The following is a 19280-nucleotide window of genomic DNA, read 5'->3' as shown; positions in this document are numbered from 1 at the left end:
TGTATTTGTGCATTTTCTGTGCCCTAGGGTGATAAGTCTCATCATATAAAGCAGTGGTAAGCTACAGGTCAGGTGGTATACTGTATGCAGCCGAATGTCCTAATATACACCCATCTGAACAATGATTATTATACTCTTAACTCATTGAGTGCCTATCCCGAATTAGTTCGGGATATATTATCGCATCCCAGAGTGCCTATCCCGAACTAGTTCGGGATATAAAAAAATAAAAAAATTGAAAATTTTTTTTTAGAATTTTTTTTTTTGGACCCCATCAAATCTAGTGAACATGATTTCAATCGCGATTTTGCATGTTCCACCCCCATACAACCCCATCTAACATACAGGGCAGCCATGTTTGTTTACATAACATGTAAAACATAATGGCGATTATCTCAAGAATGCCTGAACGGATTTCCAATCGGATTTTTTTGTTTGAAAGCTGTGAACAAACTGCACAAATCCACTCCAATGCAATCCAGGATTGCATTGGATTTTTTAGAGCTCATTCTTCTCTGTTTTTTTCCCATGCATGAGGTGTGCAAGGTTTAATCATGGCTAAGTTGACGAAAATAAGGCTTCTAAAATGCTTGGTAGCCAATAGCTAACTTCAAGCTAACTTCATCCTCTTCCTGTACATGCACAAAGGAAAGTGTTCAGGCAAGTCATGGCTGCAGGGCTTCTGCATATACCAGCATATCTCTATGGGATTTTCTATGGCCACTGGGCGCCCTCTAGTGGTGAAAGGGGTGGCACTAAATGAGTCAAGAAGAAAAGGGTATGTGGTTTGTTTGTCTTTAAAATGGTGTAAAAACACAACTGACAGTGTTCCTCAAACACATGGATTCTAATCTGCAAGACATTCGGGCTGGAAGTTAAATACACACACACTGTCACTCCATCTGCTCCTGCCTTCATCCGAGGAGTGCAAGGTGTGTGTGTGTGTGTGTGTGTGTGTGTGTGTGTGTGTGTGTGTGTGTGTGTGTGTGTGTGTGTGTGTGTGTGTGTGTGTGTGTGTGTGTGTGTGTGTGTGTGTGTGTGTGTGTGTGCGTGCGTGTGTGTGTGTGTGTCAAGGAGAGAAAAGAGACAGGAATGTGGAGGAGTCTGAATGATGACTGTTGGTTGAGCTCCTCAGATAGCCATAATAGAAAGCAGATACAGACATACCTACTGCTGTTCAGGTTAACAGAAGAGAATAGAACTCTCTCTGGTGGAGCCATGCAGTCAGAGAGACACACAGACAGACACACAGACAGACAGACAGACAGACAGACAGACAGACAGACAGACAGACAGACAGACAGATTCCCTCTCTCCTTCTTCAAAACCTCATTTCATTGCATGTACTGTAACTGGTTGAACCAGTTATTAACTTAGGATGTGCCATTATATACTGTGCATATAGAATACCTTAATAACCAAGCATAAGCTGTTATCAGAGAGTGTAACTAGAGTTGAACCGGAGTCGGAAGGAGCTGTGTGTGTGTGTGTGTGTGTGTGTGTGTGTGTGTGTGTGTGTGTGTGTGTGTGTGTGTGTGTGTGTGTGTGTGTGTGTGTGTGTGTGTCATCTGTCATGCAGTGAGACTGTGTCACTCTAAAAGTATTTGTCCTAGTGTCCTGGTGTTCTACCTGTAGCCGTCCAGCCAGTTCACCCACATACTGTGTCTGTCAAACTGTCTGACAAACCTCCTCTTGATTGCGACCGTAGGTCGCACTTACTATCAAACCCTGCACAAAGTGTAAGTAACTCCCTCCGTCTGTCTGTCACACCTCACACGTCACACTCTTGCCCTGCTCATATCTCCGCAACCGTTGCCCCGATCCATGCCAAATTTTGCACACACGTTCCTTGCCTGCCAAACTACAACCTCCAAGCACCCCCGGAGCTCCAGGGACCCCCATGTCCCTGGGGGACCCCCAGATGTAAAACATTTCCAAATGTGCAAAAATGACCAAATGACCACCCCAACCGGGCTGCTCACGGGGAATTCCCGGGGACCACCAACTCCTGCTGCTCCACAACGGCTGCAAAAGTGGTGGCGCCCCCAGTGGAGGACCCCCTACACTGCAGCTCACATAAAATGCCGTAACTCCGGCTAGAAGCGTCCGGGAGAGCCGGGGCCGGTACCTATTCGTCCGCCTTGCCGGCGCGGAGACCCCACCCCTCATTTCTCACATGGCCCTCTTCTAGCACCACCATGAGGCCAATTCTTGCAAAACACATTTTTGGACACTGCTCCTACAATTTTTGCCCTAAAATCACGCAAATCGGTACACAGTATGTCTACACTCATCCCATCAACATGAATCTCTCCCATATAGCGCCACCTCCAGGCCGATTTTTAAAAACACATTTTTGGACACTGCTCCTACAGATTTTGCCCTAAAATCACGAAAATCACTACACAGTATGTCTACACTCATGTCATCAACATGGATCAGGAAGATTTTGGCAAAACACATTTTTGCCCTATTTGTGGAGATAAGTGACCTACGGTCGCTTATCTCCCGATTAGGGAGTCTTACTGGTATTTCATTGTTAAAGACCTAAAGGACATGTGAGATCCCACTTATGACTAGAGTCTTGAGTATGAACAACATAAACAACTATTATGCTCTAGAATACCTAATAGAATGTATGGGCTACTATATGAACAAACACATGTTCCATTTTGGACAAGGAAGTGTATGAATTTCCTTGTTTGACTGTGTGTGTGTGTGTGTGTGTGTGTGTGTGTGTGTGTGTGTGTGTGTGTGTGTGTGTGTGTGTGTGTGTGTGTGTGTGTGTGTGTGTGTGTGTGTGCGTGTGTGGGTATACGTATTTGTGTATGTGTGTGTGTTCAGTGCTCACACATAACCATAAAACATATTCCATAAAATGACATAGTCGTAACTCGTAACCTACTTCACAGCTATTTTTTTACGGGTGGCTTGAAATCCCCTTTGTTAAAATATGGTGTTCAAACTAGTGTTTATCTATTCAGATTATTTTTTATTCAAGGAAAGCGTTTCTGAGAACTCTGAGAATACTGAAGAAAAATTAATCGCATACCGGTACGTATATTTCATATATCCACGTTTCAAAATCTACACAAACTGGACAAGAACTGTAATAAAGCAACGTAACAAAACCAAAGAAAAGAAAAGTAACAGAGGAGGAGAAGCAGACAGGGGCAGACGGGGGCTGATTAAAGTTGACCTGGCTCATACCAGTCCACTTCCCCTCTGCAGTGAAACAGACAGAGCCCAGACTGCCTCAGGGACCGCAGGAGGAAGTCATGGTCTCCTACTAGGACTTTAACCACTTTCAACCTGCTGTCCTTATATTGGGAAAGTCATTATAGGCCAAAATGTCTAGACCAGGGGTCTTCAACGTTTTCAGGCAAAAGACCCCTTAGTTGAGAGAGATGAAGCAGGGACCCCCACTACCTTTTCATATACGTAGATTCCATATAGTTTCATCGTTTGACAGCACAATCATCAGCGTGTTTTGGATTCATGTCAATTTGTGTTTTCAGATATTTAACCACTTGAGCCGTCATTACCTAATAAACTTGACCTTTCACTCTGTACTTAGTCTGCTCTTTTTCCCTTCTACACCAAACTTCTTTGCCGAAAATAGCCGATCTACAAGCTCACAACGCCTCGCAGCGCAAGGCGTTGTGATCTTGTAGATCTGCTATTTTTGGCTACAGTTCTCAGAATATGGACACTAGGGTTCAAGTTGTTAATATAAAAAGGATTGGAAGATTTGGAGGACCCCCTGTAGTAACTCTGAGGACCCCCTAGGGGTCCCGGACCCCCTGTTGAAGACCCCTGGTCTAGACTATTTTCGGTGTGCAACACCATTGTATGAGTAAGTATAATACATACTTATGCCAATAAAGCTCCTTTGAATTGAACTGACTAAGTATAATACAATACAGAGCAGCTGGTGAAAATGACAAATACTGACAGTCCAACAGTTAAGTTCCATCTTCTTTTAGGGATTGGGTTCAAATCCCTCCTCCTCCTGGAAGCCTGCAGCTCACTGGCAAGAAACCCCCCTCTACCTCCCACCCGTCTCCATTAAGTGGGTACACATGCGCACACACACACGTGCCAAGGACTTAATGCTTCTGCTGGCATGACAACTAATAACACAGTAACCATGGGAGCATGGTAGCAGCAGAGAGGCCTAGAGGTGTGGTGTGTTTATCACAAGCAAGCAAGAAAGCAAGCAAGCAAGCACGCACGCACGCACGCACGCACGCGCACACACACACACACACAGTGAAGTGAACTGTCCACCGTCCTTTAGTAAACACATTTTATTGATAGAGGTATTATATTAGTATGAATGAATTATACTGAAAACATTCAACTGGTTAATTTAACCCATTGCTTCTCTAAAACTTAAGAAGGAATATGAAGTAGAGCAGACCGGCCGTTCTACAGAGAGAAAAAGTAATAGTCATCAGGCTTCCTCAGAGCTGGCCTGCTCTTTAACAGTAACAAAAACCTTTATTGGCAGCTCGTCACTGGGTGCAGCCACTCACACACCACTAATGGAAAGGACTGAAACCACTAATCCTGAAGTTAGAAAGAGAGAGAGAGGAGTGAGAGAGAGAGAGGAGCGAGAGAGAGAGAGAAAGGTAGAGACAGACCAGATCATTCCAACCCAAAAACTAAATACTGACCCAGGGGGGGTCCCCAAATTATTCTGGGGGGTCCCCAGATGTTTAGGTCCCCAAATTATTCTGGGGGGTCCCCAGATGTTTAGCTAAATGTTAACATTGTTTTCTCACTCAACAGTAAACAGACCAACATAACAGTATAAGTGTTTTACAGGGTATCTGCACATTTCTAGAGTGACAATTCAAGGACTTTAAAGACCTTTTTATTACCTCTGGTCAAACATTGGTCAAACTGTCAAATATTAGAGGAAGAAATTGTGAAAATAGCAGATCTGTGAGGCGTTGTGAGCATGTAGATCGGCTATTTTTACAATGGAACAGATCGAGTCAAACTAAATGTAATGCCAACTCCTACAATTCCAAGTGCTTGACAGGTTGGGGGGTCCCCGGTTGAAATATGATTATTTTGGGGGTCGTGGCCTGAAAAGGTTGAGAACCACTGGACTAGAGCAAGTATAGAGCAATTTGTAGAGTAGACAACCATGGCTTTCTCTGCATTGATCATTATGTTGTGTGCTGAGAAATATGATTTGACTTGGGTGACTTGGGTTTAGATTTCATATTTCCCAATAATATATCCATATCCATTACATAATACACTGCTCATCAGCATCGTTGCTCGAAAATAATTGCAGGTGGTTATGTCATAATTGTGACAGACCTAAGCATACTGTCATCATCACAAGGAGATTATTGTGACAGACCTAAGCATACTGTCATCATCACAAGGAAATTAGAGTGTCATCATCAGTCACCTCAAACGCACGAAATTGGGTCTTAATGTTCACACACACTCCCATGCGCATTGTATACACTATACAGTGATACATACGTGTGTGTACGTGAAGAACGCTGTTCCCCGCAGGGCTTTGATCTTATCTTCTGTGGTGTTTTGCCTTAAGTCGGTCCTGATGAGGCCTGGAGAGACATCTCATCGTCTCTGGCAGGTGACAGAAGCTGAGCCAAAGTAGTGACGTATGTGAATGGTGAGGTACAGCTGTCTACTCTGCTCTGTATGAATGGAGGGAGGGAGGGATGGGTGGGGTGACGAGAAGGACACTACATGTAGCTTTAATAGCTGCCTTAGGCCATGGTGTTATGTAACCATACTGTCAGTGGGAGTGAAACTTCTGTACTTTTGTGTATGTGATTTTGAGCTCACGCATGTGTGTCTCTACTCTCCAAGCCAGTTCATACATTCAAATCAAAATGTAATGTTTTGATGGGAGGGCATGAGACGTGATCAGCCTACACTATGCGATAATATGAACCAGTATCAATATCAATATCGAGGTATATCTCAAAGGCAAATATTGTACTTTTACTCCACTACAATACTACAATTTGAAAATAGCAGATCACGTTGTGAGCTTTTAAATCTGCCATTTTCAAAGGATTTGTATACATTTGAAATGAAACCTTCTGCATAATGTGTACTTTTACAGAGACACTTTACTTTTGGTACTTTAAGTAGCTCTTGATGCCTATACTTTACATTTTTAATACCAAACATGTACTTGTAACAGACTATTTCTATAATAGCGTATTGATACTTTTACTTAAACAACAAACAACTTCTTCCATCATTTACTGTATTTTGATCCACTTATGTAATCTGTATCCTCTTCTCCGCAGCTTACGACCCAGTTTCTCACTGTGTGTAATAAACTTTATCTTATCAGTAGCACTCTTCTTGAACTGAACAGCAACACATTATAAAGGCATTGTTAGTGTATGAGAAGCATAAAGGCATTAGGTTTACAGTATAATCACATCCTAGAATGACTTGTATTGTCATACAGTATAAATTTGATAGGAGTCTCTGTCATGCCTGTTAGTTTAAATTATTAAACAGTTGTCATGTAAAGTACTCTGGTACTGTTACTACTGCTAGTTGCTATTCAATCCGCTAATTAAGTGGTCCTCGAGGAAGGCTGGGTCAATTTTCTACCAGGCGTGCCAGGTCTTAAGTTTAAACCGTCTGGGGTGTTACCGTAATACCAGGACAGTACTGTATTTACGGTATGTGATCCTCGTGGGTGTTATGTTTAGATAAACTATGGATTCACATGTTGGCTGTTGCAACAGCAAGGAACATGATCCAGATTTGAATACAACAGAATATGGGACAATAAAGCTTGTTTTTGTTTGTTTTTACGACTAATGTAAATAAAGACACAAATTAATTAAGACAACAATGATATAAGTATGTGCTGGAGAATATATTGTGTGTTCAAGTCATGTACAGTTTTCCCCCAGTATATAAAAATGTGATAAGAAAATCTAAACGTTGATCTTCAGGACTGTGTGTGGAAGTTAGACAGTTGATAGATCATACATTCAGACAATGGACTAAACAACAGATTAATAAATAAATAAAAACAGCTGACAGATCAAGTATCCCCGAGCAGAGTTAAGATGACAGACAGGATGTGACAATTACAGGATGTAGTATATTACAATGCTTAGGTGAGCAGTGAGTATGAACGCAGATGAAAATGACAGTGACTGGCTCACATTAAAGGTCCCCAAACACTGAACTGAGGAAGACAGCCTTTTGCTTTAATGCCCAAACACTTGGATGACCTACAGCTAAATTTCAAGATATGTTCTCCAATAACATACGGTCAATTTAAAGCTTTAATTGACAACCTACCCACAAATGTCTGCAATGGTTTTTAAATTGGCTTTGTATTGTCTGTTTTTGTGAATATTGTTGTTGTATTGTGATGTATCTCGATGGCACTGCAAAGGAGGGCAACCTCAATGTCTTTTCGAGAATAAATAAAGGTTTGAATGAATGACATTGAAAAGGTTTTCTGCATGTTTGTTCTGATCTTCTTATGCAATGATCTTGTGTGTGGAGGACAGACTACACAGCTGTCAATCTAACAGCTCAGACTCCTCCATGCACACTCTCACTCCGTCAGCAAATCTGTACTTTGTGTAACTATATTTGTGCATCGCCCTTACAGACAGTACATATGACCATTTAGAATTATGTAATAATTGTGACAGCCCTACTTGTGGGGCTGTTGGTCAGGCCATGGAGGCATGGCTATACTGATCTATAATGCGGTTACTCTGCTTAAAGTCTTTAATAAATTGTCAACCTTCACCCTGATTGGATATAAGTAGCTAATACATTTTAGGTATATTCAGGCCGTAGACTTACTTGAGGAGGTTCTCGGCTCCCGCTCTCATCCTCATCTGTTTGATGATCTGCTGGTTGAGGGTGGCTCTCTTGTTCTGTAGCTTACTGCGCCCGGTCTGGGCCAGCGGATTGCAGCCCTGCAGGACATGACATAATAACACATTTACTAATAATAATAACAACTTCACGCAGTTAGGGGTTCAATGTCTTTGCTCAAGGATACTTCGACACTAACTCTGGGAGAGGCAGGGATCGAACTTGGAACCTCACGATTCCTATCTACCCCTGAGCCACGGCTGCCCATTCTACCCACTCCTTTGAACCTGGTCGTCATGAACAATAAAGCCGATGTTGGAAGTTGAACAGTAGCGGGACAGTGGTTCTTCTTCACTCTCCTCTGTCAAATAGGAGGCGACAGTAGTGTGGAGACGGAGCCATTCTATCCTCAGACTGTCAGACCATGGATCTACCTCCCTCTCTCCATGGGCCTCTCCCTCTATCAACCCATTGCATGTCCTTGTCTTATCACATAAACAGTAGCCCTGCCTCACTGTGTCAACACATATAGTCACACAGATACTGATACAAGACATCAGTGCGCCCTGCCCCCACAGGTGTGTCTGACATACTCAGAAGTCAGAACACATGTGACATTTTTGTTCCATTTCTCGAGAAGATAATTCAGGTATTGCTGTTACTGAAGTTACTGAACCACATTTCCCTGTGTATGATTGCGTTGTCCGTTTAAATAAATCTTTGAGTTGTCTCCCAGCTGTTAGGCATATGACCTGACATGAAACAGTTTACGGTCCTACAAATCTACACACACAAGTCAGTCATTTAGCTGACCCTCTTACGCAAAGTGTCCTCATGTCTCTCTCCTGCCAGGGTCCTTGAGCAATGTACGGAACTCTTTCCTACGCACTCACTGTGTCTTTGACTCTAATGGTCATGTTGCTCTCGCGTCCCAGCCATATCTTTTCTCAGTTTTCCACTGCATTTTTATCACAGTTATCCACTAGAGGTACCACAGTTAATTAATAGCAATAATACTTGTTATTATTACTGCTGTTAGTGTTAATAAGTAACTAATAATAGATTGTTATTTTCTTTAAAAAATAATTTATGTATACAGAAATAAAAACCACACCCGCGTGAACTGAGCGGTGGAGGCTGTGCACCGCTGGGTGAGTGGAGCAGGGGTTGAGGTATATGGGTAAAATACATGCATTGCAAGGTTGCTCAACAGTGGCACTTGAAGGTAGGTCACCCAGGCATTAGTGTGTGTGTGTGTGTGTGTGTGTGTGTGTGTGTGTGTGTGTGTGTGTGTGTGTGTGTGTGTGTGTGTGTGTGTGTGTGTGTGTGTGTGTGTGTGTGTGTGTGTGTGTGTGTGTGTGTGTGTGTGTGTGTGTGTGCGTGCGTGCGTGCGTGCGTGCGTGCGTGTTGACCACTGACTAAACAGGCAAGAATTCAGTGTCTTGTGCAATGGATGATTGGCTGTTACTTGGAATTTGACAGATAACCTTTAGTTAAGGTGTTCAATCAAAACCACAGATATAGTGACATTTTAAACGTGACGCTACCAAACGCACAATTCACCTGTATTCAGTAAAGACATTTCCGACAAGAGTCAAACTCTGCTGAGTCAGCAGTGACATTTCAGTCAATGTCTATTTGCAGCACAATCCTTTATCTCACACAGAGATGCTTAAAATTATTGATACAATGATGATTCAGTCTTGTCCAAGGATACATGGCTACTGTAGCAGGCAGGCAGGTATTGAACCTGTGACCACCACATTACAGTATAGACCAGGGGTCTTCAACAGGGGGACCCCTGGGGGGTTCTCAGAGATACTGCAGGGGGGGCCACCAAATCTTTGTGAGATAGGGACCTTTTTATTTTATATGAACCAATTATTGAACCCTCACATCCATATTCTGAGCCTGAGCGAACATTAGCCAGAAATAGCAGGTATACAAGATCACAATGTGGTTTGTTGTACAGGGACAAAAAGAGCAGACCAAGTACCGAGCCAAAGGTGAAGTTTACAATTACAAAGTATTGAGGGTTTAAGTCGTTAAATGTCTGAGAATACTTATTTAATATGAATCCAATATGTAGTGGAGCGGGGGTCCCTAATTCATATCTCTCTCAGCTAATGGGTCCTTGGCCTGTCTATAAGACCCCTGGTATAGACACTATCCTCGTGTCAGCACTTTAACCTGGCTGTAGGCCTGGTTGAATAAAGATATCATATTCTTTTTGATATTCTTTCAAAAAACCATAAAGGTTTGTTCAGTATCCTCACCTCAACCCACCCTGATGAAGGCAGCATTGCTGGTCCGAAACATTGTTTTTTATTGTGCTCTAGTCCTCAGAGGCTACGTGTGCGGCGACACTTTGATGTTTTTATCCTCAACCACCATAACATTGCACTTGGTGGATGTTTACTTTTTAGGTATGAGTGGGCACAGTGCGGGAATGCCTGGCACAGGGCTGTTATCCAACCAGTGTCCTGCTCTACCCATTGGACTATAACAGACCAGTCATGCTGAACCTGTCCAGTGTTGGACCAGGGTTCATTAGAGCAGAGCACAAAGGGAGTACAGTCCTCACCCCATCATCATCATCATCACCACCAGCAAAAAACACAATGCTGGGGCTCACAACACTCCAAATATGTCCAACCCCAGTTATTTTCCCTCTCCAGTGCAGTCCTTACGTTGCCTCCCTCCTTCCCCTAGATAGGGACGTCCCGTAACACCCTCTTATCCAACAATAAGCCCAAAACATCACTTCTTTTATTGGGAACAACCAACAAGCAGTGAAATGGTCAGAGACACAGTGGTCAGACAACATTCCTGTGAGCCTACAAAGATGTGTGACAATAGAGACAAGATACCGCCGCTGTCAGGCAGAAACCTTGTATTTCTATATTCATGTTTTTTTTTCATAAATGAATGTCCTATTTTGTACTTTGCAGTCAAAATAGCTCATAATGTGCTGTATTATGAGTTATGTGTTAGGAGCTTGTAGATGTGCCATTTCTGAAAGATTTTGGGGAAAGTTTGAACATTTATGAAATGTTTCATCTGTAAAGTTAAGCTTAAAATGAGACCCCAGGATCAAAGTGGTTATGTCTGTCTGTGGGATTTATAAATATTTAACCAATGCAAAATATTAACAAGAGCTTGTGACTAAATAATAACTACAGTGGATCCATGAAACATGGGTTATTTTTCCATTTTCTGAAAAGTACAGTTTTTGGACCTACACGATTTCCACCCAACAGCAAAGAGGACAAAGAAGGCTTTGGCTAATAAATGTAGATAAAAGCTTGTTAGCCACCATGACAAAGTCGCTATTCTCCTGAAACAACACCTCATAAAGAATATGTACAGCAATGATTCATGAGGTCGGTCGGTTATATAACTGCCGATTAGGGAATGGCAGTGAGCCAGATAGAGGCTAACCTCACCCCTGCATCCAACCACAGACTAGTTATGGCAGCACAATACCCACTCGCCACTCCCTGCTCTCTCAAAAAGACAGTATTTATAAGTGAACAAAAGCAATTGAGAGATTGTGCCCACTGATGTTGTGGTGACTCAGGAGCTGCACATTCAGACCTCGTGCTAATATCTAAGGGTAGGGTGAGGCAGGCTCAATACCTCCAGGGTCTATTGTCACCACATCTCCCCTACACCACAGTACCCCCTCTTAGCTTTCCTACTGTGTCTACCTCTTACTTTCCTACTGTGTCTACCTCTTAGCTTTCCTACTGCGTCTACCTCTTAGCTTTCCTACTGTCGGTCTTCCTCTAAGCTTCCCTAGCTATCAGCCTTCCTCTCAGCTTCCCTACTGTCCCTCTCTCCTGCAGCTTTCCTGCTGTCTGCCTGCCTGCCACACTGCCAGTCCTCTGAGCTTTCCTACTTTCTGTCTCCCAGTTAGCGTCCCTAGTTTCTTTGCTTTGCTAGTTTATGTCTCCCTCTCAACTCTGTCTAAACAAAGAACCACTCGAGATGAAGAGGACTACTACAATTTAAAACCCAAAGAAACAAGACAGTTGTTGGTGACCTCTTGCCTCGGTGTTACTATAGCAGCATAGAAAGGGAGAGAGGGAGAGAGATTGGTGTTGTCAGTAGTCCAGGGCACATGCTGTTCATTTGTCTGTGTGGTTTGGTTTGGGTGAAGGACAGGCTTTGGGGCTGATTTCTACTACGTCAATGGGCTCCCTGAGACCAACGGCTGGAGGAGGAGGATTGGAACGAGACAGAAGAGAAGAAGAGAAACATGCCGATTCGGCTGTTTTCCTTCTGTGGTTTTTCCGCGCGGTAGCGAGCCAGGGGCTGGCAGAGACCCGTTTGGGAGGGGGTGGGGGCAGATCCCTGCTTCATCTGGACACCAGGACTCTGGCGTTATCCCATACCAAAATAAATATGGACCATAAGTTTCATTGACTAAAAGTGTATATTTTACAGAACGTATGACAGAGATATATATTTTTGACTGGCCAAAATGTATCTACCGGTAAGTATAATATAATATGTGGAAAATATACTTCCAGGGCACAAAGATATTTTAAAATAAGTTATTTGAGAGTGAAACCAAGAGGAATAGCGACATGAAGAAAGAGATTAATCTGCACACACATGGGTCAGGAGCTGGATTCAACCCACAACATTGGAGGGAAGTGCCTGCCCGTGTGACAATAGGATGTAACAATTCACCCAAACATGCTGAATTGTACAATTAAGGAGGTTTAGAGAAAACGTTAAACTATGGAGACTATGACATTTGATTATAATTAATTGGTTCATAAATATTGTGATAACACTTTGGTCAAGTCAGAGTCATACTGCAAAGCTCATGTCAGACAGACAGTTACATTTAGGTGTTTCGGCATTTGCCTGGCATCCCTACTTATTTAAATGATTTATATACATTTGTACTGAGAGAGGAGGTGGTGGTGGCAGCTCAAGAAAGGACAGGAAACATGACTGTTGCGAGAATCAAACGTGTGACTCGGTTACAGGACAGCCTCTCTAATAAGTTAATCATTCACAGTTCACACTTTCAGAAACTTTGCTTAAAGTTAAGCGCCGTTCCCAGTTCCCACTGGGCACGATAACTATAAAGATAACTATAACTATCTTTTTCACCATTGTATTTTTTTGTATAGTTGGTGTGAACATCTTTTAAGCTATAGATATAGTTATAGTGCTCAGTGTGAATGACCCTTAACATTTCTTTTATGTCTTCCCAACAAGGAGAGGAAATTGCAACTGTTACTGTCACATCTGTGATTCGAACCTGGGCTAAACCAAATATCTACCACTCACCCAAGAGGGAATCCTTTGGCCAGCGGAGATATTCGGCTTATGAGCTTCAGGTAGGGCTAAGAGTAGGGACTGGGAGACCACCTCCAGACACTGCAGAGGCCATTTATAGTTTATATTAACTACCATACATTGGTTAAAATAAAATGTTATTCGTTATTCCTGTATTGCAGCTTTAACTGCGCCAAACCACTGCAATTCTTTTCACTGGCAGGGAGACAGGGAGAGAGAAGTGGGTGAGAGAAAGACAGAGAGAGGAAGGGGAAAAGGTCCTTGGCTCCATTTGGCTTAAAAATTTACAAAAACGGTTTCCAGATCACAAGTCTGTTTAACATTTAGAGAATCATGAGAGCATCGTACTCATTGACCCTGTGGCTTTCAAAAAAAGACTAGAAAGATGGAGAGCAGAAAGAAAGAAAGAGAATAGGGAGGTCCTGTGGTGACAATACTGACTCCTGACTTTTCATCCAGAATTCATCCAGATACAAAATGAATATTAAAGAAAGAGTGTGTGTGTGTGTGTGTGTGTGTGTGTGTGTGTGTGTGTGTGTGTGTGTGTGTGTGTGTGTGTGTGTGTGTGTGTGTTTGTGTGTGTGTCCTGGGCAGGCTGGGCATGACATTAAACTGCTCCGTTGTAACTACCATCGTCAATGTAGTAGATGCAGCAGTGGATGCATTTGTAACTTTATGTGGACTATGTAGCTTGCATGCAGAAGGCATTCACCGGTGGAATCTACCAACAGCCGACGCTACCTGACGGCCCCTCCCATGAACAGCTACCGGGAGAGAGGCAATAGACCCGGTGGCCTTCCAGTGGTATGTCCGTGCACTGTCCTCGCAATGCGTGGACTTCTAGTTACAGGCCCACGAGAACAACTACAGAGAGCGCTTTAACACCAAGCAGCAGTGCAAGACTAAGAACTTTGTTTCCTCTGGTGATCCAGCCTAGGACATACCCACAGACTGGTTGTTGGAGGGTTTTCGACAACTTGGGATGCCGGCAGAAAGGCTGGCAAAGTATTGTGTTGCTTTCCATATGTGTGGACATAAATACATTGTTAAACTGTGTGTGTGAAATAGGAAACAGGTTGATATAAGGGGCTGAACTTTAGCCTCACTCTCTCATTGTCTCCACCAGCCGAAGGCTGAGGGGAGAGTATGTTTTCCCCTCCGTCCGTGTGTCCGTCCGTGCGTGCGTGCGTCCGTGCGTCCGTCCGTCCGTCCGTCCGTGCGTCCTCGCAGTTTGTGAGCGCCAAATCTCAGTCACCGTTGGCCCGGTCGCTGCCAAAGTGAGCACACACATTCCCTGGATGCCAATCTAGAACCTCTGCCCTAAATTTTTCAAATGGGCCTTTTCTAGCGCCAACTAGTGGCCGATGTTTGCTAAACACATTTCTGTGCACTACTCTTACAGATTTTGTCCAAAAATCCTACAAATCGGTAGGCAATATCTCGACAGTCATGTGATCGACACGGATCTGTCCGATTTTGCATATTCCATCCTGATTGGCTAAGATTGGCTTCCAAAGTTTGTGGGATTGAGCCGTTTTGAACAAAATGCCTCAAATCACAAACGCAAAGTGCAATTATCATGAAATCGCGCACACACGTTCCCACTAGGCCGAGGAAGAAATGCCACTTAATTTTTTTTTAATCAGCCTCATGGTGGCGCTATAACAGCCCGATTTGTGGTTTTACCTATAACTCCACCGATCAGTTTCAAACTTTGTAAGCGCACTCCCTAGAGGCTAAGGATAAACCTTTGCCCTGCATTCTTCACATCAGCCTTTTATAGCGCCACCTTTGGCCTGACTTATGTAAAACACATTTTTGGATATTACTCCTTGAGATTTTATCCAAAAATCATGCAAATCGGTACACAGTATCTCTATAGTCATGTGATCAAGTCCAATCCGTCTGATATTTCACATTCCATCCTGATTGGCTAATATTAGCTTCCAAAGTTTGCAGGATTGCTCCGTTTTTGAACAAAATGCCTCAAATCATCAACGCAGCTTGCGATTACCGTGACATTTGCCACACATATTCCCACTAGGTCAAGGAACAAATGCTACCTTTTTAACATTGTCCTGTTATAGCGCCACCAGCAGGTAGACTTTAGAAAAACACATTTTTGGAACACAATGCTTGAAATCATGCATGCAGCGTCCGATTGCCATGAAAGATCTAAGGTGAAGAACATATGCCACCCTTTTTACATTGGCCTATTATACAGTAGCACCACCAGGACGCACGGCCTGGTGGAGACCTGTGCTCGGAAGAGCACTGCTTCTAGTTCTCTCTGTAGAGTTGTGTGTCTGGCACAGCTGCAGTGTTTATACAGACAGGAAATGGAGACAAAGCATGGATCCAGACAGGGTTCAGAATGGTGAACCTGGGGGGCGCGGGGCTTGGCCCCAATAAAGACCCTTTAAACACCAGACTCATCTACAACAACACACTGCTGCGCACATACACAGACATGCCTGAACTGACAGCACTGTGCTCCGCAGTCCCACACAAACTGATCACCAATGATCACACGCACACACTAGAGAACATGGTAAAGTATCATTAGATAACATCTCTTTCCCCATCATCAGGCAAGGCAGGTCTTAACAGCACAGAATCTCCCACGAATCGCTGTTGGAAAGCATCGGGTGGCGACAGGTAGCCATCGGGAGCTTATCTGAAGGTTTTCGGCAGCGGGTCGGGAACGCTATCGACCAGTATCGATGGAAGACTGGACTTTCCCAGTTTTGTTGAGTCGCCCCTGGCCATCGATACTACTGCAGAACCACGCAAGACTAAACAATGTTAGACTGCAGTCACATCAGGCAGCTTCAAGGTGTGAATGTGTGCGAGAATGTGAAGCAGGAGGTTGTGAGCTATTTGTTTAGAGAACACCTTTAGCATTCAACAAATTACAGTCAACAAAACCAAACAATAATGGCAGCCAGATACCAAGTGTGCCAACTTAAACATGAACAATGTTTTGTTTGAATTGATCACAGCTCAAGAATTATGTCAACAAAAATGACTGACAAACATGATCCATATCCACAGGCCAACAGTACATTCAGCATGACAGGAGATCAACTTCAAGTCAAGTAGCTGTCAAGACCACTTTTATAGAACTGGTTTGCTTTCCCTGTTACAGTCCTGAGCCAGGCTTAGGCATGAGGGGAATATGCAAATAGACCACTGCACCGCAAAATTTGCATAATGGATAGGCCTAGGCGTCATATTCCATAAAACATATAAATGCAACATAAATTAACCCTGTCTTCTCCTAAAGGAAGGTGAACTGAGAGGAACTTTCCACTGAACAAACCCACGCTTCTGGGAATCTAGGACTATCGCTGATATCTTTTTTCAGGCAGACAGCACGAGACCACGTGATGTTTTAAGTTACTTTTCGACTGCAAGGAAGCAGCTTAAAAGCACCTGGTACCTTCTTGGCATCACCTCAGTTGTGGTTCCAACAAGTGAGCTGGGGTGACACCAAAAAGGGGACATTAAAACACTGCCAACTACTGACTGGTCAGAGCTTTGACTTTAGCTTTGTTTAGCACTCTCCTACTGAGAGGGGTACCATCTGCAGTGGAAAATGAAGCTAGTCGAGTCTGTCAAGTCGAGCCTGTTCCATGCATGTGGAAATGCATTCAATCCAACTCAAAAACCCACACATCCACCCACCCAAAGACTGAGGGGGATGGCCAACTTCAAAAACACGCCAAGATTGATTGAGCAGTAAACTCAATCAATATTGGTGTTACTACCATACACACGATGACGTGTTCAGTATGACATTCACAACATTCTCTAAATAGCTTTTCTGATACACTTGTCCACTGTGACACTGAATGACATGATGCTATTAATGGCAAGACACCCACTCCCTCCATCCCCCCCCCCCCCCCCCCCCCCCCATACACACACACACACACACACACACACACACACACACACACACACACACACACACCTGGTACTGACAGCCCTTCCTTCTCCTTTTCCTTAATGATTTCCTCTTTCCATGTCCTGCGTCGTAGACAAATAAGTAGCATACTGCAAGTGTGCGTGCGCGCGCATGTGTGTGTGTGTGTGTGTGCGTGTGTGAGAGAGAGAGAGAGAGAGAGAGAGACAGACAGACAGACATACAGACAGCGATGTAGCCCAAGTCTACCAATCAAGCTCAACTAATTGCATCTCATCCTCTGAGCCTCTAAGAACATAATGTAAAGCATTACCTAACTGTCTAACAAACTGGTCATGAAGATAGTAAAACTGTCCTTCACAGTTAAACTGACCAAAAGAACAGCATCAGCAGCAGTGAGACAGAAAAAGTTACAAACAATACAGCATTAAAATACACACAAGACTCAATGGCTATAAACATTTGCATTGTAGTGCCATAGAAGGAGTGCAGGCCAGTCAAGGGTCAGGCAATGGCATCCCAACAGTTAGACAAAGCAATTCAGTGCCTTTGGAGTGACCTTTTTTTAATTACACATTACAGGAGAATATCCTTGTGTTCAAATGTCAAATGTTATGCAACTATTTATAACACATACCAGTTAACATTATATAATTCGATTTCCAGATATTTGCAACATGCCGTTTATAGTGTGTATTAGTCATTGCAGAATATATCATAGCAACAAAACAAAAAACTAATCAACAGGCAAAACAACTTAAAAGTGGAAGAACAGGTTTCCCAAAGAAAGTATCAGTTCTTTCACACGCTAATATCATCAACACACACTGATAAGGTTAAGGTATGGAAGACATACGTTGTGCTGAGCCCACTTTCACTGTTTGTTAAATAACAAGTTTGAGGAGAACACAGTGAGTGAAGAGTTATGTTTTAATGTAAATGTCACTGATGTGATATGTCGCCAATCGCCACTCGCCATCTCGCCCCTCCCCTGCCCTTCTTTGTAGGCTATATACTTTCTGTTTGCCTTACTGTTCCTTGTTCTTTCTTATTATTTTTTTCTGACTATATCTACTGCATAGTACTGTGTTCTATTCGTATGTCATTCAATGTTATATGAGATACTTTAATGGTTTCCTGTGGAAATAAGCTTAGTCTTTTCTAGGGTTGCCTTTTAGTAGACCTTGTACCAGTGAACTGTATCGTCATGAAACTGTACCTTTTCCTATGCAAACTTATAATAAAGTCTTCAATCAATCAATCAATCAGAGTGGACACAACATGAAGTAGGTCTACGACACGTATAACACTTTATGAAAGTTAAATGTTCAACAACAAGTATTTATGAATAGACTAGTGTGTGCATGTTTACACACGCATGTACATGTGTTGTGCAGTAGGCTACAGTGAATGTTTTAAGTAACGAGGCCGTAGCAACGTTAAACTGTCCGATTTTTCATTTTGAGTAGAATGTCTTCTCTCCCACGTACAGGTAAAAACTGAACAGTAATATAACCAACTTTATTTTATTTGACGAATACATACACACACGCACTTCCTACCATGGGGGGTTTAACTTATTATTTTACAGCGGGGACACTATGAATATTATATTGCATTACTATTATGTACAGTAGACCTATATGTATATGCTGGTAAACTATGACTCACCTTTTTAAAGTAGCTCTGCTTCTCTCCCCCTCGGTCTTTGATACCGTTTGGTAAAAGCGTGTCCGTCATTGTTGACACGTCTGAAAACTCCAAAAGTAGTTTCTTTTTTTTTCTTCTTCTTCTTTCAGTGAATCTCAGAGAAAAGCGGAACGAATTCCGAACTTTTATGTTGGTCCCTGTTCTTCAACAGGTGTGTGGAGGTGGTTTGTGTCGCAGTCAGTTGAACCTCCTTCGCTCTCTGAGCTCTGAACACATCTGATCTGAGATCCCAGCTGTGGATGTGTTTCTGAGTCTTAAGCCCCTCCCATTTAGACAGGGGAGTTGTTGCTGTAATGTTTCTCTCTCTCTCTCTCTCTCTCTCTCTCTCTCTCTCTCTCTCTCTCTCTCTCTCTCTCTCTCTCTCTCTCTCAATTTTCAACTCTCTTTATCTCTAAATGTTCTATTCAATTTAATGGAGCTCATTGGCATGAGAAGTTAAATTATTTTAACATTTTAT

General features: G+C 43.0%; 1 protein-coding gene across 1 annotated transcript in view; it reads right to left on the bottom strand.

Annotated features, from left to right (window-relative positions):
• The window catches only part of rhpn2 (rhophilin, Rho GTPase binding protein 2), a 49324-nt gene extending 30309 nt beyond the window's left edge, over positions 1-19015 (bottom strand). The window contains exons 1-2 of the mRNA XM_080729943.1: positions 18785-19015; positions 7852-7967 (exon numbers count right to left, since the gene is read on the bottom strand). Coding sequence (XP_080586069.1) covers positions 7852-7967; positions 18785-18853 — 185 coding nt within the window. The 5' untranslated portion in view covers positions 18854-19015. The remainder of the gene's footprint in view (positions 1-7851; positions 7968-18784) is intronic.
• Between the last annotated feature and the right edge of the window lie 265 nt (positions 19016-19280).

This window comes from Nannobrachium achirus, assembly GCF_963921795.1.
Source record: "Nannobrachium achirus genome assembly, chromosome: 7".
Taxonomy (NCBI): Eukaryota; Metazoa; Chordata; class Actinopteri; order Myctophiformes; family Myctophidae; genus Nannobrachium; species Nannobrachium achirus.
This window is presented reverse-complemented; position numbering and strand designations above follow the sequence as displayed.